The sequence below is a fragment of the Hemibagrus wyckioides genome, linkage group LG04 (genome assembly GCF_019097595.1).
Source record: "Hemibagrus wyckioides isolate EC202008001 linkage group LG04, SWU_Hwy_1.0, whole genome shotgun sequence".
Lineage (NCBI taxonomy): Eukaryota > Metazoa > Chordata > Actinopteri > Siluriformes > Bagridae > Hemibagrus > Hemibagrus wyckioides.
This window is the reverse complement of record NC_080713.1, coordinates 16,395,643-16,420,569: the sequence shown is the minus strand read 5'-3', so window position 1 is coordinate 16,420,569 and position 24,927 is coordinate 16,395,643. Positions and strand designations below refer to the sequence as shown.

The 24,927-nt window shown below is 40.1% G+C and overlaps 1 protein-coding gene across 1 annotated transcript; it reads right to left on the bottom strand.

The window, feature by feature from the left end:
* Positions 1 to 1,627: 1,627 nt before the first annotated feature.
* Positions 1,628 to 24,815, bottom strand: pard6a (par-6 family cell polarity regulator alpha). The gene is made up of 3 exons (XM_058387545.1): positions 24,594 to 24,815; positions 20,629 to 20,851; positions 1,628 to 4,810 (listed from the first exon to the last, which is right to left on the bottom strand). The coding sequence occupies exons 1-3, from the start codon at positions 24,654 to 24,656 to the stop codon at positions 3,954 to 3,956; spliced, it is 1,143 nt and encodes a 380-aa protein (XP_058243528.1). The 5' UTR covers positions 24,657 to 24,815; the 3' UTR covers positions 1,628 to 3,953.
* Positions 24,816 to 24,927: the final 112 nt, after the last annotated feature.

Genomic DNA, 24,927 nt, shown 5'->3' with positions numbered 1-24,927 from the left:
TGGAACTAAGGGGCCAAACCCAACCCCTAAAAAACAACACCTGAATACAATGATTTGACCCAAAACATTTGGCAATATGATGTATCATACTGAAGCAACACGATGTTTTTATATTTTTGATATTTGTCTAGTTCCACAGATTAACAACAGAGGGCGCCACAGTGCTTTTTATTGAAAGGGAAACGCCGTGTAGAAATTTGCTCCTTAAGCAGGTTTTGAACACATTTGTCGACTTTCCTTCTTTATTTTCTCTTAGAGAAGACCGTCGCCATCTTAAGGCCTTTACAATACTTCAGTATTCATCAACACAAGCTGTCTGTTAGTGTGTTTCACAACCAATTTGGTTCATTTCAAAAATATAATATTTGAATTGGCTTCGATTAAAGCTTTTAATATCTACTGCTAATTTCCTCAACAAAGTGAACAAGTGTATTTTTATTAAAAGGTTTGCAGTCAGTGAGAAATTTAAGCTAAGGGATGAAAGAGGCTATACTAACACAGCACTTCCTCACTTCCACCCACATATAATAGACATGTGTTAATATACACTGTCTGTAACACAACAACCACCTGCATTTGTATTAGCAGGTTCCTGAATATCATAATATTGTATATAAAAACATGACAAAAGTGTTGACAAAACAGCGATTCGGGGAAAATCTGATATTTTGTACTGCTTCTGTTCTGAAGGAACACTTCATGATGAGTAATGAAATATATCATACACCTATCAGCCATAACATTATGAACACCTGCCTAATACTGTTGGTCCCCCTTCCGTCGAGGCATGGACTCCACTAGATCCCTGAAGGTGTGCTGTGGTATCTGACACCAAGTTGTTAGCAGCACATTCTTTAACTCCTATAAGTTGGAGTTATAATATACAGTAAAAAACTTACAGGACTTAAAGGTTACTTACAGTACTTAAAGGGCGTAAAGGACACTTTTGATAGATACTGACCACTGCAGACTGGGAACACCCCACAAGAGCTGCAGTTTTGGAGATGCTCTGATCCAGTCATCTAGCCATCACAATTTGGCCCTTGTCAAACTCCCTCAAATCCTTACGCTTGCCCATTTTTCCTGCTTCTAACACATCAACTCTGAGGACAAAATGTTGATTTGCTGTCTAATATATGGGTGCCATGATGAGGAGATAATCAGTGTTATTCACTTCACCTCTCAGTGCTCATAATGTTATGCCTGATCTGTGTATAACTGACAACAATTCATAAAGCTCTGAAATGGATAATTGCATACTCTTTCATTTGGTTGAATATTCCTGTTTTATATGTGTGCAGGGGGCTGCCTTTGAGTTTTAGTAAGAAAATGCTTTGTAGAAAGTTGTATTATTCATTAAAAAAACAAAACAAATAAGACAGTAAGCATGCATTGTTCTGAATACTTTTATTTCCATAGAACAATTTAAAATTCGCATATTTGCATTCACAGTATGATACACCTCCACCCATCTGATTAGAATAAAATCATAGATTTCTTCAGATTTCCATTTGCTTCCTCACACACACAAAAGAAATAGAAACGTCTTCTCCTGGATTCCAATATACATACAAAAGTACAAGAATAAGAAAAATACTTTCCATATTTTACACATATACTGTATATATACTGCTCTTTTCATAAAAAGGGCTCCCGGTTACAAAATTGTCCATTTTCTCATTGTGTATATATACATATACATTTACATACATAAAAAAATTAGGTTTATGGTACTTTTTGTTTTTTTATTACGGTGGCTGTTATTCCAATTTGTGTGCCGTTCATATCTTTAGGTACTGATTAACAAGACAGAGAGAGATAGAGAGAGAAATATCTGAATATCTTTTCATACTGCCCTTCAGAAATAGTAACCAGTGCATTTGCAACAATTCCTCCTAAAAATAAATCCTCTTAAATAACCTAATCAGACTAGGATAACAAATCTCCAGCTCCCAGAAATACCCCTCCAGCTGTCCGATCCCTTTTAAATGCCCTTCCACTACGATTGTGTCCATCTTTTATTTCATGTGCACTCCAGCTGTCCCAGTGAATCAGAGGTGTTAGGTTTGCAGACATTGTGTCTGGGTATGTCAAAACAAGCCCGGTTCTGCAGCCTTTCTCAGCTTGAAGATCTGCTTAAATATAACTATAATGTGAGAGAGTGGAAATAAATATGATGAGGTGGAAATAAAGAAGGCTCCAGTGATGAAACTACACCTGCCAGGAACACACCTATCCACGGGCTTTGAACACTTTGGCATAACATGTGTTTTTGCTGGCCACATTTAGTCTAGGTGAAAACGATTTTAAAAAGATGGAACGTTGGTGAAAAGTCAACATTTTTGATCCAGCTCCATTTAATTGAGTTCCTCCTTCATTCTCCTCCATTGTCGGTATCTTATTTGTCATTTGGAATTTAGTTTTTCTCACACACACACACACACACATATCAGGAGAGGACTGAACAAACCAGCTCCCCAGTCAGGCTGAATTTTAGCCTTTATAAACATGAAAGGAATTTCCTTCAAAAAAACAAAAAACAAACACAAAGCACATAAGACAGCACGCAGACAGCTGGGTCCACAAGAGGTCAAGGCCCTGTCTCTCTCTCTCTGAGGCACATCTCAGTGTGAGTAAAACATCTATTATTGATATATTTCTAGGGAGAGTGGATAACAACCCCAGGCAGGCGACTATAGGCAGCCAGCTTCAAAAGCAGAGAGGCCACCCGAGTCTGGGGTCAAGCAGCTATCCCTGGGTTCAGAACTCTTTAAGCAGCTTGAGGTGAGACAGGTCTTGGGGAGACTGAAACCTTCTGAAACACTGTGCATTTTGAGAGAAATGAAATGAGACAGATGCTGAATTTCAGTGCAGATAAATATAAACACAGTTCAGTGAGAGCTATGTGAAACCTGACTGCGTGAATAAATGGAATCTGATAGCAGGAGATGATAGAGAGGGAACTTATCTTTCAAACGTCATTAGGACTGGATTTCCGCCATTTCCTCATGCAAGGTGTAGGTTACTGTATTGTACTTCTTCCTTTTTAGCTGCAGTTTGCTAGATGGTAGGCAACATTTGGTGTCTACTTTGCTATGAATTTTATAACTTAGGACAGATTTGTAAGGCTGAATAACGTCTAGCAGCAAAATACAACCAAAATTACACCATGAAAGGCATGTTTAAGAAGAGGTTGTGTGATGAAAGGCAGACTGTTAGTTACTGTAGAGGAAAAGCAAATAGAAAAGCCACAGCTTGAATCTATACGTGTCAGTGATACTATAAAAATGACATGGTGTGTCCTAACAGAAGTTCCTGGAGCCCAAATCACAGAAATCAGAGATGCTTAACACATATATCATGGATCAGGACAGCACTACTACATGTGCATTATTAAATTCTTCATCATTCTTCATCATACCAATGCTACTATGCCATTTTGACATGCAGGAAGCATCAGATAAACATTCCAGTGTTTCTGTAGAGTTCATGTGGTGGAGAACACAGACTCCACCAATACTATAGTGCGGGTGGAGATCGGATTAGGCATCAAGGCATCAACACCACCGTGAAGAGAGTGTGTGTTTGTGTGCTAGTTGCTGCTCCTTCATCAGTTGTGGCACAATGTATCTACGCTGTATGATATGAATGATCTGTAGTTCATTTATTAAGTAAAAATGCGACCATAAGTCCATAAGGCACTTCCATGGGGTGATGTGCACACATTTAGTCTGGAGATGGTCCAGGCCATGTGCGCCCCTCACCAACTCCACTATGCTCACGTCCCCCCTTCAACTGGGGAGGCGAGTTCTTATGGAGATCAACATCATCTTGATGTTTTGTGACAGTAGGTACAGTACCATAAAACATGTAGCCTTCACTTTGTACTAGTTGTGCATAAAAACTTTGTATGAGAGTGTTCCATATGATAAGAAATATTATTATGAGGTGTTTCACAATGTGATGAAGTTGCCATCCTCTCTCATGCTTTCTTGGCTGCTGCTCGTCTTATTGGGGCTGCTGTTGTGCGAGCTCATAGAGCTGGTACTAGGCAAGGAGACGCTCTGTGGGAGCGACCTCTGCCCGTAAGAAGAAACGATGCCATTTCCATTGGTAAGATGATGTGGCGTGTAGGCAAGCAGGTTGTCACTCTCGATAATGAGGTCGGATTCATCTTCATCACTGTCCCCTTCCAGTACGCTGTTGCTGTTACTGTACTGGCTAACCGTTTGCGAGGCAGGACTGGGAATAGAGTCCTGGGAAAGCGCGGATCCTCCTGAGCCGGCAGAGTTGTTGCCAGCTGAGGTTTTGCTCGATCTGTGCATCACGTTGTTGCGCTGATTGGCCGGTTTGACTGTCACAATCAGGTTGTGACTGTTGGCCACCATCATGTCCGTAACCTGGTCCAGTGACTTGCCGGCCACGTCAATGCCATTGACTTCCAGAATCTCATCGTTGACCCCGAGCAATCCTGTGCTCTCGGCCAGGCCGCCCTTAACCAGACGTGAGATGAAGACACCAGGCACTTTCTCGACACCCTGTGAGGTGACACGAACACTCACACCATCACGAATGTAGAAGCCCAGAGGTTTGTGGGTGCCATGCTTGTGCAGGCGTACACGGCGGTGTGTCTCGGGCAGGATGTCCACATCGATGATGGACGAGATCTGGCGGAAGTCCTGCGGGAAGCCGATCAACAGACCCGATTTGTTCTTCTGTTGGGCGGGACGCAGACCTGCTAGGCCTTTCTTTCTTCTCTGCAGAGAGTTTGTGCCAAAGACCACAGGCTCACAAAGTCCAAAGTCCACATCTGTGGGTCAAGAAGAGAGAGAAATTAGTTATGCTGATGAAAAGAAAAATTTTACTCAAGCCTCAGTGTGTGTCGGGCACAGAAGGGGTTTCATTCTAAAATGCTGCATCAGCCCCAACCTGTACAATTACTTTTGGCTTAATGTGGATATGGAGAACTCTTCTCATCTGTTCATCATCACTAGGCAAACTCTATTATATTGTTTCCTTTTTCAGAAAATATCTGAAAATATCAGCAGTGCAGCATTACCAATGATAAGGTTACAGGAGCAGCCAAGGCAAAGGAGCACAATACATCCTAATAATGGAAAGGCTGACAGATGGATAGATAGATGGGAAAAAAGAGCTTACAATATATATATATATATATATATATATATATATATATATATGTCACAGTTAGTTATATATCTATATATCTAATTAAAAACCTTGGTCAGTGTGTTGTGGAGCTGTCTGAACTCCAGGCCAATAAAATGACTTATTGCTAAATGCTAAACATATGAGAGCATCATTCTAGATTAAAGTGGCTAGGATAAGAGAATAATTTCTCTTAGTTTTGAACTGTGGGATTGTTTTGTATACGAAAAAAAAGACTTCTATGATTTTTACAAGTCATTTACACTTTCATTCAGAAACGGTGACTAACTCACTCAGCTAGAATCAGCTGTAGGTTTCTTTTTATTTTCAACATGGACATTTAATAAGAGACCATTTAAGGAACTAATCAATATATTCTTCAGGAGGTGAAATTTAAGCTTTGTGGTGTTATCAAAATATTCCTGACTAGAGGAAATGTTATATTGTTGTATAATCTACACGTTTTGTTCAGCTCCACTAAATATAAATCTGTGGGAGATTTCAAACGGCTACTTTCTAATCTGTCCCTATAAAGATAACAATAAGTGCACAAAGACATATTCAGTCACGTGTACAACTCTAGAAGGATGTTAATCCCACAAATGATGCCTGAGTCTCTGAAACAGCTCAGCATTATTTTCAACTAATCACCCTAATCATATTTTACACTAGACAAAGACTGGCTCTTTCTAAACCTCACGAGTGTTTAAATCAATTAAGCTGTCAGACCACAAAACATGGAGGGGTCTGGGCCTGGGTTATTACATATCTAATTCATTAGCAGGGTGCAGTTCACATCTAATCTGGTAAGTACGGGTTAAAGTAATGGGCAGACTGAGCAAGACACGCTGCCCTTTGACCCTAGCTTTAATAAGGAGCAACATATGTCCTCACACAAGGGACACATATTGATCGATATATGCCAAGGGTGGTGCATCCATTGTAGCAGAGACAACAGAGAGTCCGAGTCTGAATATGAACATACATATTACACTTGTCTTGCACATTACTTGTTTTTCATCCAATTCTCCATATTTATTCCTAAATCTCTGTATTTAATATTTTTCTGATATATTTTCTTATATTGTTATATTCCGCTATATTTTGTAATATTTTATATTTTGTTATTTGATATATTTTTGTTATATTCTATATTTTGTTATTTGATATATTTTTTGTTATATTTTTGTACCCTAATTTGGGTATTTTAGTATTTTTGTTAAATTCCTTCCTATTTATCTATTACCTGTGTTTGTGGATACTGCTGGAAACTGTGAATTTCCCTTTGGGATGAATAAAGTATCTATCTATCTATCTATCTATCTATCTATCTATCTATCTATCATGTCTCTACACTAGGACACTGGAAAGTGGATCTGGTGCACTCTTTGGTGCATTAAAGTTGCAATTTTTTTATTTGCAATCCAAATTTTTTTTTTTTTCAATTTGTAATGAAAAATAAATGAATAAATGCAACATGCACAAAGCATCCTCATATACAGACACATTAGGATATTTTAACATCCTCAAACATAGACACATTTCCACAGATTGCTAATTATTACAAATAACTTTAAAATATATAAACACATGGTTCGAGAATGTTTGTGTTTGCTAGATTGCTGTGTGACTTGCTAGTCTGCACTTATATTGTATTCTCTGTGCATAGCAAGAGCCTTGGGCTGCCTGTCTCCCTCCATTAGACTGAGAGCGTGGACTCCCGCAGTGAAGAGAGCAGTGTGTGTTATTAAAGCTGCACAGGCCTGGAGAGAGGGAGGGAGTCTCATCCAGACAGACAGGGGGTCACAATGTTGGGAGGTGAGCCGCTTTGGGAGACAGTAGGGAGAGTCCAGGTGTCCCCCCACTCTGCATGAGCTCATTTGTGCATTACTGATGGTGTATAAAATGAGGAGTGTGTTTGTTTGTTGGTGCGATCACACCGTCTCTTGTAAACATATTAATTGAGGTAGTAATGCGATGTACCACAGAGAGAGCAGATGCTAATGCATAGAGCAACGGTGCTCAAAGTGGGATCCCTCCAGGGGTCTGCGATTATTTTTGTGGATAACTTTGGTGGAAATCACAAGCCTATATGACTGGTGAAATGATTTAATCAAAAACTCAAAAGCAAGTTGACCTATAAAGATTGACGTCTTGGACCTTCTGTGTTCTGTTGGAGCAAAGTTCAGGTATATAAAGCTCTAATAAATAGACACGATTTTACTGTACATAAAACATTTGCTCAAAAATACTGAGCAGAGTCTGTATGTAGAATTCATTTTACAGTTTCAATAATTTTGAGAACCCCTAGCATAGAGTACTTAGAGCTGAAGTGCACACACACACACACAAAATCAGGCTGCATTCACTGGTGTCCTTAATGAGCCAGATTCTCTCCACATCTGCTCTGCTGCTCTCATCAATCACTTCATCTGGACCTCATAATAATAACAGGACATTACAAATCAAGGAACCCACCACTCCACTGACCTTGTGTTAGTACTACCGGAGAGGATACACGCAGGCGGGAAGTCAGTCAGAAGAAGTCAGGATGTTAGCTTCCATTCCAAACTGACTCCAAACCACTCAGACGCTCATTCAAAATCACTACATCTAACCACATTACTGGGCCTTTTATGAAATTACTCCTGTCTAGAGTGCGGGAGAACATGCAATACCCCAGAACACACACATATGCACTCCTTATGGCTCTTTGTGTCTGTAACATCTCATAAAATTCTCTGTATAAGTTACTGAATAGAAGACCAGCTCAGGTATTAACAAGCACTCTGGCTGAAGCTTGCTTACGACAGATGCGTCTGAATTGTTAAAGCAATAAGAAAAGCAATGTGGGTCAATGGCAGAACTGTAAAACTGTTATTATCATAGATCCCTGGTGCCAAAAATTGAGGGAAAAAAGAACAATATAAGAAATGAATTGCAGTCACATGAAACCCGAGGGAACGGACAGTGCTGAGCTTTCTGAACAGTGCTCTCGAGATTAGAAAAGTTATAGAAAGGTGACTTCCTCTCCTTTCTATGGGACACTCTGGCATTTTGGGAATAAAGCCAAACACAAATCTAGTGAAATATGTTTAGTGATATGAAGGCAGGTCAAAACAATAGGGCCTGGTCTTGAATTCCTTGACCATAGCAATCTGTAGTAGCCAAGCTTGCTACTGGATGAAAGAATTTCAATGCTCAGGCTTGAGTTTGAGTATCCAGTGAAGGGGTTGATTATATTATTATAGATATAGTAGCGTACTGACTGAGGGTTTCCACCTCCGAACAGACTGTTATGCTAGTATAAGGTAGCTTACTGATGAATGTTAACACCTAAGTGTAATGGCAAGCCGGTGAGCTTTATCGACTCAGAGGCTGTGTGTCACATTAGAAAGTTATTGCAGAGTCATATATCAGGGTGACCAAGAGGCCGGAGGATTAAACGGGAGAAAAGTTGCTGCTATGTTCCAGTGTCAGAGAAGGAAATTAAGAAAAGTAATATTAATATGCAAGTATGATTATACTGTGCTCTTGTTTATATTTACCCTTTCATTCATTCATCTTGATTAACAGCTTTATCCTGGCTCACCTTTTCACAGTACACTTTTGCATTTTTGCACTGAAAACTGCACACAACTACACACATGCACTTTATTCATAACAGTTATTCTACATTCATACCACTGTATTATTCCTATATGCTGCATTTTTTTATATTTTGTCTATTTAACTTCCACTGGTTAATCTATTTTATTTCATTTTCCATTTCTCTATTTTGCATAACTAAATGCATTGCACCTTATTGTACATTATTTTATCTCTTTTATGGTATTTTATTTATTTTTTTTACTGCTCTATTTGATTTTTTTATAATGATGGACAGTCATTTCACTGCATGTTGTCCTGTGTGTGATTGTGTACATGAACATTAAAATTTTAAATTTGTTACTGAGGTGGTGGATCCTGCAAAACACTGAGAATGACACAGGACACCAGTCCATCACAGGGCAGCTCTAGTTTCTATCCAATATCACAGTATGTAGTTTGAGCTAAATAATCACTAAGTGCTCCTTTCTGCCTTGGTCTTAGCAATCACATGTGAATCGTTAATAATTCCCTTGTCATAAAATTCTTCTGCTTAAATTCTTCTCTGTAAAAATTAAATATGTTTAGAATGAAATATTTGTGATGTAGGTTGGTGCAGTATTTTTCTTATTCCTTTAGCAGCTCTGACGACACAGGAGGACATTTCCAGCGTGGTTCCAATAATGTTAAATAAATATTAACAGAGATATCTGGCTAGGTAGTGATCAACAAGCATGATGGCACTGACAGTAACAAACATGAAAGCTGATAAAAGTGTGTAAAAATTCTGAGTTAAGTTTTTGGAGTTTAAGCTTCCTTTTCAACCAATTTTATTATGAAGTAAATCTTAGACACCACTGAAGGACACATGCTAGTTATATAGATTTCTATGCTAGTTTTTCCATTGTGGATTATCAAGCTCAGAACGAGAAGGTGTGAGATACAGTACTACCAACTGTCACATCTCTGTGGTCATGGCACCTTGTTCCAGGTTATCATTAACATTAAGTTGCCACTGCAGTCATGATATTAACTGAATTTGCACGGTTGGAAAATGTTAGACAACACCTTTGCCTAGCAGTTCAAGTGTTAGCAGTTTGATTTCCACCGCCGCCCTGTGTGTATATATTCTCCCCATGATGAGGGAGTTTCCTCCAGGTTTCAAGTCCAAAAACATTAATTTTTAGCTAAATTGTCTGTAGTGTGTGAATGGGAGTGAGTGTGTGTGTGTGTGTGTGTGATGGGTTGGCGCACTGTCCTGCCTTATGCCCCAAGTCCCCTGGGACAGACTCCAGGCTCCCTGTGTAGGACAAGTGATGCAGAGAATGGATGGATGAACGGGTAATACTCCTCTGCTGCTGTTTTGCTTTGAACTTCACCTTAGCAACAAGAGTCTAGAAAAAACTAGAATGACATGATCTAATTATGACCCCCGAGTCAACCACTACGCTCAAAAAAAAAAAATCAGGATGCAGGGTATATGTATATTTATATTAGACATCATCAAAGGAAAAAATAATTTGGACTGTTGTATACAACGCCCTTCCTTGTGTCTGACAGGAAGTGTTTGAAGGCAAACTTCATCTGGTTTCTCTAATCTGCAGTCTAGTCTCGGTAATGTGCTACGTTCCTCCAACTATAATCAAATGACACGCTACTTATCGTGCTGTTTATAGCTTAATTTGCTAATGAAACAAAACGCTCATACATCTCTGCTAGTTGATGCTATCTTCTGCATTACACTGCTACTGCTATACTGAATGCCATTTTGTCTGTAATGGGATATCAAGGCAATGGACTGTTCAACCTTTATAAGAGGCTCATTTCTGGGGAAGCCTGCAATAATTATTCATCATCTGTTATTATTCACTGTTAATCCTACACTGTGGCCTTCTTTCTGATCGTCACCTGGCCTTGGCTTTATCTGCAGAGCATGAGTGTAGACCAGGTATTCCCTGTCCATCTGATGTGATCCTGGAGGCCGGCATCATGGACATTAATAATTACAGGGAGGGTATTGGAGATCAGCTGGATCGCTTCCACCAACCTGCTGTTAGTGCCGGCTATAATAGAGACATCTGATGCCACTGGTACGTCTCGGAGTCTCGCTGCTTCTAGCCTTGAACCTCGTTACATTTATGATCATTTATGAAAGTGCCCATGTGTGTCGTCAAATTCTGTCATCAGATTTAATTTCTTTAAAAGGAAACACATCAGACAACAAATGTGTGTTACTGTGAGAATCCTTACACATGGTAAAAGGTGAAAATATTACATTTTCTTCTATATATATAAAAATCTGAAACTACCAGCTTTCTTGAACTGAATTATGCTTCCCTTCTGATTCTATTTTAACATCATCATCCACATCAGAGCTAAACGTCACTCACGGCATTTAAACATAAGCCTGTGTGTCATCTCTCCTCTCGTCACTGTTAGAGCCATCAGTGCTAATAATCGCTAAATAATTCAGTCATTTCTGCCCTTTTGGCTTTATTTCCCATATAATGTATTACGTTATTAAAACATTTTATTTCTCAGTTTGGATGATGATGTGATGGTGCAGGAACAAGGCAGACATTTGAGATAGGATTACAAACACCGTATAAGTAAATCACACTTAGCTAGCAAGGTTGTAGACATCTTTAGGCAGACTGAATGTTTTCACAACCAGGTTTTTTCAGCTTGCTCCTTAAAAAACATGATCTTCACAGAAAGACAGCTTTGAAAGAATATTACAAAAAAATATATACAAATTCAGGGTCATTTTATCTCTTAAACAGTTTTTTTAAGAGAGTTATAGGCAGAAAAATCTAATTTGGGCAAAAACCTGAGTTTTTAGATTTTTTCTTAGTCTTCTCAGGCCAAAGCACAAGCAGATTATTTCTTTATAGTTCTTATACAAACATTACTCTCAAACCTAAGTGAAATTGAAATATTCTAAGTATTTGAGCAGAAGGAAGTAACAGAGATATAATCTGAGTTTGCTTTTAAGCAATACAGCAATTACATTAATGGCCTGTTTTCATACTTCTTTCTTAGAAATTGTTCTCTTGCAGGTTACCACCTTTGTCAGGGTGTGGTACTTCACAGTATGCCAGGCATACACATGCACACTCCTTCACGTGTCTGGTCTTCAAGTGTATGACCTCACTCTGTGTTACGACCATCTGGAGACTGATGCTTGGCCATATGTCCACTAAGGCGCCCCCCCTCCCCCAACCCTCCTTACCTTACTGGCTAAGTCTCATATGTAAGAGAAGTGTTTCAATATACAACAGCACACAAAAACACATATGCCTTTGCATAAGTTAATTAATGATGACCAGATAAGATGCAGGCCAGAGAGAGAGAGAGAGAGAGAGAGTGTGTGTGTGTGTGTCTATAAACAAGTCTGTAGGGACTGGACAAGTGGGGCTTTGTTTGGGATTATCACAGGCTAATGAGGGCCTGAGACACATACAGCACCCTGCCTCCTGAATCACCTTGTATATTTCTGCTTTATATTATTAGTGAAGATCTAGAAAAAGCCTGAACCTTGGCACACTGTACTTTACATCAGTACTTCCTATTTCATAAAACAGTCTCATTGTTGATATTTTTGTCGTTTTAAAGAGCATACAGATAAGCTTTACCAATACAGATAAAAAAAAAACAAACTTCCTCTGTGACAGCTTCTCTTCCTCCGCTGTGGTTAAACAGGTAAAGCTGTACTTCTCCTTTCTTACTTCTCATTCTATCTGTCCTGTCCAAACCATTCAGAGCAGAGTTTCAGTACAACCAATGTACCTTCGGATCACAGTAGCGCTGATTTATAGCCCACAGCGGCAGTCCTGATTTGAACTGAAATGCCTATGACCATGAAAACACACTTGTGGTCATGTAAAGACAGCATGACCGATCCAGAAACATCCCCCAGCAGGTAAACCTATAGAGCACGAAATCTCCTCCCAATCTACACATGGACAGCTGCCAGCCAGAGCAAGCATTCTTCTCATTTTCAGCATAGAGTAAAGGCCACACCCTCACGTTGTGAAACAGCACGTCTGTTTCCACTCCTCGTCCACTGCACTGTCCTCACACATTCACTGCCCACGCTCTATTCCAGATTTAGGTATGAAGAGGAAGGAGGGGGAGAAATGGACAGACACTGGAGACGCTACTGCACAGAGCTGAGCATAATCACACCATGCTTCCTGATTTCCCTAAAGATTCCCAAGACCTCATTCAGAAAAAGACTGGAATCTGATGACTAATGTGCGTCACACTGAGCAGCGATGTGTGCGCAGGCCGTGCGGTCTAAAATCCAATCTAAAATTAGTCTGAACCAGTTTATCCAGAAGACGTTTCAGAAGTCTAATGGCAGGAAACCCAGGCCTCCATTCTCGTCTCATCCGTCTCACCCTTTCTCTTTCATATCAGTTATTTTTTCCGGCTACCTTCTCCTGCTTTTACCTAAACAGCGGTTTGTATTTGCATGGTTGTCATGGCGATCCACACTCATGCACCTGTTCAGCAGGCAGGCTGGTCACCTTACATACCTCTTCTGCTCTTTGATCAGCTAGATTATTGCTTTGGCAATGCACTGGCCTGTAGAGCACAAAGCTTCTTACAGCTGGTAGGAGAAGCGTTTGAGGACACAGGCTTTGGCAAATGTGGAAGAGGAGCAAATGTGTTCCATCACTGAGATATCAGGTTAGCTAAAAGAAAAATGGAGGATGAAGGCAGTAGAACATGAAGTCTGTACTCTCACCATGTGCCAGGAGCTCTGTCTGATCGTCTAACATGGCACGAATACAGGAGAGAGAGAGAGAGAGAGAGACTCTGAGCTAGCCAAAAACATACACCTGCACAACAGATGCTGTTCTGTGCCTCACTTTCTCTCTCATTCCACACCTTTCTGGTCTAAATGTTTCTTTTTCTTTCTTTACTCTACTTTCTCCCTTCTTCTTTGTTGTATGTCATATTTAGCAGTGTATCAGGGTCTACTTTATGATCCCCCTACTTTATGATTTCCCTTTAACCTTCCTGGAAATTCTGGGGTTAAACCAGTTTAACACAGTATGACTTCTTTATTTGTTTGTGAGTTTGGTGTTAGGAGCTGTAACGTGATGTAACCAGACCGCCAACAATAAAGTGGTCTGTTTGAAAGAGTCCATTTTTTAAACAAATCTCCTGCAGCTACTGCTCTCATCTGAACGCCCGCAATAGGAGGACAGTATATAAAATGTTTATGTTCAAGTGAATATGGACTGAAATGAATGAATAGCCTACATGCCTGGCCTCTCATACAGAGAGCTGCAAATCTACACCTCCTGCAAATGGATAAGATTGAAAATACACTTATTATCAAGCTTACTTTGGAATTCCATGCTTGACCTAGCCCCTAACTCCTCTTCTTCACCTTTTTAAAATGGGTTTTCTCTTGGGATAACATCACTACTATTAAATTAAGGGCCATTTCCTGCAGTAACATTTTCTTTTCTGACAGGTCTTTTGTTTTGAGCATCTCCACTGTGTAACCTGGCATGAAAAGCATTACAGAATTTAAGATTATTACCTGTCACACTGTCTGAGTTCATCAGGTTCATGTGTGATAAGCAATAATCTCAAATTATTGCTAAAATCAGTCGGTCTAAATAAGACTTTTTTTCCGGTTCCTGTACAGATACATTGTGCTCATATATCAACCTTATCGACGTACAAATATCCCTCTGATCATACTGTAGGAATGTGGATCGCTATAATCATTCAGCATTACATAAGAACATACTGTATATCCTGCTCATTTAATAAACAACTGTGTTTCATATCTGGACTACTACCTCTAATTTAACAATCTATCTATCACAGAATTCATATCACTACAAGCCTAAAAATACACAAAATATTTCCCTGTGTGAAAATAACAGTAAACAAAAACCCTGAAAAAAAAAAACCGTAAAGAATTTTCATTCTTGCTTTTCCATGCAACAGTGGCAGAATGAATTAGAACGAAAATAGCAGCAGGAAGTACGTTGTTGGAATATTTCTCATTTTATTCTCTATCAATTCTAATAATAACATTATTAGATGCACAGCCCTCACTCACAGCTTTAACGAGAGAACTACAATTACTAAAAGGTAAAATAGAAACTAACCAAACAGTACGAAGCCTGTAATATGACAAAATGGTTATAATGTACAAATTAATATAATGTCTGTTGTGGCCACAAGGTAAAGCCGTAAACGGTGTAACCTGAGCTCCTGGTGTAATATGTTGTGGAAATATCATACTACATGGTTAATGATTCATGATTTGGTTAATGATTTGGTAACAAAACTATTAGTTCTTATTTTCAAAGTGAATAGGAAACCTGGATCACTGATTCCAGTATGCGGTTATGTATCATTCCAGTAGCTGACATAAAATATTATCAATCATTTCCATGCTTAGGCCCCTGTGGTCACAATCATCTACTGCAATTGATTTCTGTGTCTCACTCATTAAACAATGCAATATTTTCAACGAGGTAAGTACTTTGCGGTCATGAAATAAAGCTCTATGGCCTCAATACATTAATTCATGGGCACACCTTATTACAAAATAACACCACGTCACCGCAGCAGCTCTGCACAACTGTAAACTACATACCTGATTTTTTTTTTTTTTAAATGTCGGTCAAGACAAAATAAAGCAAAAGCAAAAATCACAATCACAAATCACACACACACACAAATCACACACACACACACAACAGATAATTTAGAGGTGCCAATCATGCTACAACCCATGTCTTTGGATTGGGGAAGAAGACTCTCAAAGCATAAGAAGAACATGTAAACTGCATACAGACAGGGCGGAGGTGGGAATCGCTTTCTTTCTCTCTCTCTCTCTCTCTCTCTCTCTCTCTCACACACACACACACACACACACACACACACACACACTCTGCAGCCTCACTGTCTCACAAACCAACCACATTTCCACTGACTTGTGTATTTCTATACATAAATGATGGTTTTAAATGGATATGCATTATATCAAATGTGCAAATGAATTTCAATAAACAATTTTTAAATACATGAAAACAAACATCTCGAAAGTCTTGACTGTGTTCATTTTTAGAGAAAAAACATTTGTTGATAAGGCTACTACATTACTAGTAACTGCCATATATTTCACACACACACACACAGTTACCATGTACTGATGGAGTCACTTTGACTACACACACATTCTAGGAACGTGAGTACATGCACTTTCCATGTAATACTATATATTTATGCAGCTTAAGCAGTAATATGTATAAGGGCAGCTCTAGGAAATGGCTCTGCATGAGCTCATCACACTCATCCCTCTTCCTCTTATAATCCTTACGCTCAAATGCTTCCTAGAAACATGTGCAGTGATATGATTTCTCATATTCTGTACCATGAAGATATAAAAGACACAGGCACAGGTTTAGTCTTGGGCTTGGCCACGAGGGATGATCAGTGCACATGCTGGAATTTAGCCCAGCACTAACGCTGGAATGTATGTGAGAAACAGAACTTTATAGCGCATCTCTTTAATTAGCCTGTAGCGTAGATGCCTCCGTGCCCTGCTGCTCCCCATCTGACACGAGACTACCATTATGCACCGCCCGCAATTGTCTCACCACTATACTGGATGAGCTCACCCTAAAAGCACCATCAATCTCCTCTCAGTTTCACTTAGGCAAATCTCTCTAATGTCCCTACCGAGAGAGAGAGAGAGAGAGAGAGAGAGAGGGTGTGGAATAAATAAATCAGGGATTACTGATGATCCCAACAGTACAGCTGCCACATCATATCAGTAATGTGTCACTCTGCTTGGAGTCTGGAATGATAATGATATCATGGCAGTACCAGGACCAGTCTATACCACTTTCCATCTGTTTCTTGATAATATTTTTGTTGACTTCTCTGCTGATAAAAGCTGGTGGCAGACAAGTATTTTTAGAAAAATCTGTGTAAGGATATCATGTGACTGAGATTATTGGGTGTTGACGTAATTAATTCAATGACAATAGACATTGTCACAAAGCAGCTTTACAGAAATAAGGATGTAGAATTAGATTTCTAATCAGCAAGGCAGACGTAGGACTGGAGTTATTCAATACATGTCTGAGTACAAGTCATTCAACTAATAATATTTACAATCATTCCTCTGGCAAATATCCATCCATCCTTCCATTTCCTGTACCTTTTATCCTACACAGGGTCAAGGGATGCCCAGCACAGGGCACAATCACATTCACACACTACAGATGCCAATCAGCCTACGGTCACGATTCAAAGGAATCAAAGCCCCAACTCCGGAGGTGTGAGAAACGTGCAAACCACTACATCACTGTGCCGTCTCATTTGCAGCCAAAATTATTTAACAAGTGAGAATAAAATAGTATAAGTATAATAAGATGAAAGTGCTAGAAGATTAAGCGCTCCAACAACTGACAAGAATCAAGTGCAAGCCACAACAATCCACTGGCTGCTCACACAAAGTAATCACACAAAAAGGGTTAACACAAGGCCTGACATGAAACAAGTGTTACATAAGAAGAGAGTTGAAGTTAATCAGACTTTCAGTCACTGCAAATAGGTTTACCACGTAAATGTAAGATCCAAACAATCACCGTAGTTTAATGTTACCTGTAAATCAAGTTTGTGCCTCAATTCAAAGCCTGACATTTCCTGGCATCGTAAACACAAGTGCTTTTTAAAAACTACATTCTTCAGAACTCGTCTGGCCAGTCTGCAATTCCTGTTATGTTTCCTTTGTGATTTTCCACACTTCAACAACACCTACTACTGTATACACCTAGAAAATCACCACAGACCAGCGCACAGAGCTGCAATTTGTGTTAGTGTCCCACACACTTAGTGAAGGAGAATGTAGTACTGATGACTCTTGTAACGTCCTGCCGTTCATTATCATGGAGGATGAGATGCGGGTGCCGATGGTGTGGGAGGTAGTGATTGAAAAATTCCATTAGCCAAATGATTTCTCTTTCGCCACAAGTACAAAAAGATGATAGCTGTACTGTGTGTCCGGGTGTGATATAAAAATTATACCACACGGATAGATCTAGCTATCAAATGGAAGCTATATATCCTTGTGTAGTCATATTAACTCAGAAAAAGAATCAACACACTAAAGCCCAGAGAATTAAGAGAGACTCAGCAGCTTGCTAAACAGAAACTTGCGCTAGTGTAGCAAAAAAAAAAGTCCAAAAATGTCCAATGCAGCAAAAACAATGAGGTGTTATCTCACAGAGGAGATAAAAGTAGACTCAGCCAATGACAGTGCTCCCTCCAGCTGCTGCTTTTCTGAAGGCAAGGCCTTTCTGGAAATGTTTTATTTAATAAAACACAGTTAAACAGGAACCGGTTAGCAGGCAGAGAGACTGTGAGAGGGAAAGAGAGAGATGGGAAACTACATACAGGATGGACAGATTTAATCCAAGCTGCTTCCTATTCTCCTTTGGTTCTTAATTTCAGCATACACACACTCATACTCAAAACTCTAACCACTTTCAAACTGGACAAATCATAAGAAATGCTAACACTAGCTAAAACAATGCATTTCAGAAGGTGTGTGTGTGTGAGAGAGAGTGTGTGTGTGCGCGTGCTATGGACAACTCAGTCCAACTAAGTGTTGAGGGGGTGTTTAATTGCCATGTTTAATCGCTTCATCCACAGAGCCATTTGAGTTGAAAATGTTCTTTTCTGAGTCAGCATGAACAGGTGGACCTTGGGTGCTAGAATAAACAAGGACACTAATGAAAAGGCCTCTGTCCTTCAATGCATAATGAGTTCTATTTGCGAGTTAAATTAGGTTTCTACAAAATTACATAGATGTGGATGCATTCCTTTTCTTCTGTCTCTCTCATATACAGACCAGATGACAAGTCTTCGTAAAAAGTGACCACAAGCCTCCAGATCGGTTTCAGTGTAGCTTTTCAGTGTAGAGCTGATGACTTTGAAGGCAGTAGCATGCGATTTACAACATTTTCATAGTCATCAAACCATTCAGTCTCCCCCACAGAGTCAAAACTGATCCACCCACAACTGTGATCACCAACTGAGACCAAAACAAAGCACCACACCTTGCTGGGTTTCACCCTTCCTTTCTTTTATTACGACAATCCAGCTAGTTGTGTTGAGTTCATCCACGTGTGTGTGTGTGTGTGTTTGTTGTAGTGCTGAGAGCCAGGTCATAATGCTGAAACAGCGATAACCTTTCATTCAGAACAGTTAGTAGGACCCACACATTGTCCTTCAATCACCCACACACACACACACACACACCATTGATCTTCCACTTCCACTAAACAGCTTAATAAGGCACTGGAAATAACAAAGCCTCTCTTGCTCATGGTCCGTCAAACACACTGTGAAATATAATAAGGTTACTGAGACGACAGACTCTATGTTCACTTCTACACACTGCATCGTGTTTTCTTAAAAGTCCCTCATTGATAGTAAACAGCCACACGGTCACTAAAGAGATAATCACCACAGTAACTGAGCCACTGAGGCATTACAGCACTGTATATACCCCAGAAACTGTTGCAAGGGGCATCACTGTGAAATCATGCTTTTAGGATAAAGCTCATAAATATTATTGGGCAGAATGTTTACAAACTCAGGATTGTAGAGGACAGTCCCAGTATACTCACAGTGCTTTTGTATATTCACAAAGCATTTTACAGCTCCAAGAGAAAAGCTTTTGCCCTATCATTGAGTAATCACGAGTTCAACTCCTGGCAATGCCACAGTGATTCATGGCCAGAAGCCCCAAGAGAGCATAATCCACCCAGCATTCGTGTCTCCCCTGCCAATCAGAGCAAAAATGGCTAATCGTGGGCATCTGTAAGCTCATGTAGGCTGTAGAGGACAGTCAGTGCTTTCATCTGAGCGAATTTAGCTGCTCTGTGACGCAGCATGATGCACTAACTTGGAAGCTGCAATGTGATAGGAGAGAACAAGCTAGTGGGTGGGAACTGGTGATGTCTAAATCTGGCCAGAAAAATAAGGTTTTAAAATTGTTTTACAGAAACATTAAGCTGAGGAGGAATGCTGGGATTTCAGGGCTGTTATACTGGAGATTGAAGTTTGATCAGTAACACAGACTGTGACTTCAGCAGTAATGGAAAACTGGGGATGAGAGAGAGAAAGAGAGAGAGAGAGAGAGAGAGAGAGAGAGAGAGAGAGAGAGAGAGAGAAAAGGGAGAGATGAGCACCCTGTATTCTTGTTGCCCTCTGCACAGCTTTCAGCATTCCTCTGATCTGGCTCAGAGCCAAACTTATGGCTGAGACGGGTCTGACTGGCACAAACTACCTCTGATCCAACCCCTATCCCCCTCACCATCATCATTCGTGCTTACAACAGCATGATGAAACCCAGTGATGAGTACTAATATTATACTGAGTTAGAAAATGAATAACGGGCTGTCTCAATCCCTCTCTGACCCTTCACGTTAACCCTTATGTGCAACTTGTTTAAACTTTGTCCATCAGTCTTCATCATCCAATAGATTACTTTTCCAATAGATTACTTACTATTCTGTTTTCTTCCAATTGGGTTATTTGCCAGTTTTCACCCACTAGCTCTGCCATCACACAGCAGCTGCCATACACCTTAGCATGTGCTTTCTCCAAGGCACATGAAGCTAGCTACCACACCTTCTGCTGCTCATCCTGTCCCACAGAACAACATGGAGGAAAGTGCTATCTACCCAATTCTGCTTCCCTGAGCTCATAGACAACCAAGACAACTGAATCAAGTGTCTGGACCTGATTGTGTTATCCTCAGGGTCAACACCCACAAACATTTCGCCCTGCATTCCCTACACCACAGCTCCTTACCTCTCCTCTGGATGATAATCCTCAGCAGAGGATTGGCGGAAGACAGCGCTTTGTGGAAGTTGTCATCGTTGTTGATGGGAAGCAGGTCTCCGTGGACGTCAGCGTAGCCCAGTAGCACATCAACACCTGGAATGTGGTGCACTTTCTGCAGCAGCCGGTAAAACTCCTGGAAGCTGACGGTGCCATTCCTCTGCAGCGCAAATCGCCGGTATTCTGCTTCAAACTATAGCAAGAAACACAAATGTGGTCAATCTTTCAGAAGTCAGATCAGGAACAAGAGAAGACAGGCAACAGTATGTTATTAAGTGGACACAAAACATGCAGTAAACAAAAGAAAGTCTGATGAATGGTCTGATCATCAGTGGTCTCTACATCTCCAGAGTATTTTGTTATCTGGTCTGTTTTGGTCTCTAAAAACCTACAGCTTAAACAGAAACATCTTCGGGTACAAGTACACAATAAGATAGACCAAACAAGACAGGAGGTTGCCTTCTTAGTGTTTCTTCACACAACAAGGCCATAATACATATTCCCAGAATAATATGTTTACACATCGCAGAGATGACTACGTAAGTGATCCTATTCTATTGGCTAAAACTATAATGAACATAATTTGAAGAAGAAGAAAAAAAATCCCACACAAACCTTCCTCAGACATGAGAACAGGGCATCAGGATCGAACTTCTAACCTAACCTCTATCTCCTGTGTGATTGCAGGAAAACTCTTTTTAAAATATCTCTCTGTGCTGAAAAATAAGCAGAAAACCTGGTTCCCCCAAAGCTCACTTATAGTGCAAGTCTCAGGACAGCTTTTGGAGCGGCCTGTAAAATTGTTTATGAGAAATGCTTTTATACAGCGCAACAATTCTCCAGTCCATAGAATCTGTAAAGCTCTAAATCTGTCCTTCTGGAATTAGGACTACTTTTCTAAAAGGAGAATTTGGAGTTATATAACATAATGTGTTCTTCCTTAGTGAAGGAAAGTTGAAAAACTCTGGAATATTCATTTAATGCAAAACAATCCATCAGAAGACGAGTCAGTTTTTGACTCTTATAAGTCAGTGAATCTGAATTGTTATCTTCTTTACAACAGACTGAGATTACTTTGTTTCTAAAATTGAGGGCACAAATACACACACACACACACACACAGAGCAGCTCTCCTCAGTATCAATTTGAAGGCCACCTGCACCCTGCTATCTCACTGATGTGAAATTACAGCATTACAGGAGCCACTGAAGTGAAAGCTGAATAGAAAAAGACTGAGCTAGTGTCAGTCCAGTTCTGGTAAAGATCAAGACAGAGATGGACATCAGCACACACACACTGAGGAGATCATCTGAGGAGTTTCTCAGTGCTGGGTTTTAGGGGGAGTAAACCAACCCAACTTACACAAAGGTATGTAGGATGTTTTAAGCGTCGTGAAAAAAAACAAAAGAGGCGCAACATGGTGACAATGAAAGTTATTAACATGGTTTCAAGCACCTAAGAATAGCTTCTGTATAAAGTCCATTCACACAGTGCCGTGTTTAACTGATACCGTGATGGGTAAAGGGGAGTTCTACAGATACCAAGCTGTTTCTTTTTTACTCACTGATTTATTTCAGGCCCGTATGGCTAAAAAACCTACCACACACTTATTTATTCCTGATCATTCATTCGAAAGAATTTATGTAACAATAAACTCTTTCATATCCATCTTATTTAGATGTTTTTTCATTACAAAATCGTCATTTTGTATGAATATGAACTTTTTCTAAACATCACTTTATTTAAGCGAACAGGAATATCATGAGAAAAAAAATACTACAACTAAAAATCTGCTTTATAAACAGAAACTGTTCAAATTGTTGAAGAAAATGTTAAATGTTGTTTAATGTTAAATGATGTTAAATGTTTCTGCTCTTCAGTTTAAAAAAAAAAGCTAAAGCCTCCTCTGAAGTCCGGCTCATGAATATTTTCTTAATTAGTTTGGGATTTTGAGTAGAAATCTGTAAAGACATACTAAAAACACACTGCACTGAGAAAGTCAAATAGTCTGCAGTATTCACTAATTCATTTTAGGTGATTTCTCTCTCATACCATCTTAAAATGAGACAGAATTTGACAACAAAAGGGATATAAAAAGGGATTCCTTTACTGAGCAAACATGCACACACATTACCCTCTTAAAACCAAATAGTTTATAGCAATCAAAAACATCCAGGGGGATTATACCTGCCAGAATCATGCAGAGTACACGGGAGCATGCAAAGCTCCTGACAACTGCTTTCTCTAATACTCACGCTAATGCTGTTTCTTCAGAGCCACACACTGGCGATGTTGCTAATACTAAAATGCTAATCAACTGTGAACCACATGACTAAATCCATGCCAGGATCAGTCTCAAGCTGCACTCCATTAAAAAGTCTCTTAGAAGAAGCACTGTGCCGTGGCATCTATTCAGGTTCCTGAGACTTAAAAAAAATCTTTCTGTGATGAGATCCTAAATAAAGCCCCTGCCATGACTCATGAGAGGAAGGAGGGAGAGCTGTCAGTGTGATATAGCGCCCAAGCTGACACAAATTGGTTTAACATTTAGCATGGTGTTTGACTCACTAAAGATCTACATATGAAATCATCAGAAGTTCAAATACCTTAGAAATTCTTCCCTCATGACTGAGCGATGGAGGGTGGGAAAGAGTGAAGGTGAGAGAAAGTTTAAGATAGTATCCCATTTTTTTGTACTTGTTCATCAGGCAAGTGAGGCAGAGTACAAACTTATAACTCAAGGGCTCATAACCACTAACCAACCGCAGCTCTTCGACCCAGATAAAGTCCACTGCTACAGTCCTGTAGAAAGCACAACCATTAGCTGAGGCAACACCACAACCCCAGGTCTGCGTCCCTGCTTTCAGCCTGTTACTCCCTTCAGCTGTCTCCACATCCGACTTCCATTCCTTGCCTAAGTCAAGTGGTCTCGGTCAGAATAGAGCCTCTAATTTCATAAGACACACAGAAGAAAGTCACATTTTTTTCTATCGCTATTCTTAGTTTTCACACAATACCACAGCGAACACCAAAAAACACAAACACCACACAAACCATAATGGCTGTCTGTGTGAGTGTGTGTGTTTTGAGGGGGAAGGCTGAAGCAACATGTATGTCTGTGTGTGTGTGTGATGACAAGTGAATCGAAATTTTCCAAAGTATAATCTTCATATACAACTGACCGTCATGTATTTTCTTTTTAATATATGTATCAATGACATGTCTTAGGTAAAGCTTTCATTAAAAAACAAAATCTTGGGATTGTGAAAATCAACAACAGTCCTGATTTGATATTTGGTAAAAAGCTTTTGAAGATTTTGGATCCTAAGTTAATCATAAACATAAACAATGGCCTATGAGAACTCAGAGCTAAAGACATTGATCAATAATAATAATAATAATAATAATAATAATAAAATAATACAAGTTATACAAATCCCAGTCATGTGAGCGGAGGCATGCATAAGTCAGGTGGTTAATGGTGTTTATGGCTCGATGGTGTGTGTTAATGAAGGTCCACATCTCCTCTCCTCATGCGTCTACAGGAGATCCCTCACACTGCACCAGCACTGCGCTGCATCTGAGCAAACCGGTGTTTCCAGACTGGGGCGTTTACATGCACATTAATGCTTAGATTTTGCTCGAGACACGGTTATTGTTGGTATGATATGACCCGCTATAGTTTTGGGATAGCCCTGAAAAAGGTCCGGTGGAGTCTTTGTCAGAATAAACCAGACTGGCTCGTCTCGCACATCTCACTTGTCAACACAGCGTCGCAATCAGCACCATCAGCGTTTCTCTCCTGGACTGACCACTACACTACAACCAGCAGAACCAGTGGGTCATCTGTGAAACCCGCAGCACCGACATCTTCCTCTGGATCAGTCTGAACGCATTGCTGTGCAAAGTGTAGAATCGGATCAGATTGGACTTACTTTGCTCTTCACCTCGACCACAGTGTCTGTGTTTTTCTGCGGCGTCCTCTGATTCCTCGACATGTTTATTCCCCGCGAGTAGCCTCAGTGTCCACGGCTTTTCAGTCCCCACGCCACTGACTGACTCAGCTGCCTGTAAGGCGCATTAGGTCGCAGGAGCCTGAACACGACGCAGATCCGCCACTCCGCAGTACTGCCTGAGAAACACGGGCTCGCGCGTTAGAGCGTCGGCAAAGGGCGGGGCTACGTGCCTTCAATAACAATGACGTCAAGCGGCCACGCCGTTCTACGCAGGAGAAAGGGAGAAACTGGCTCGCGGTGAAATATTGGCCGT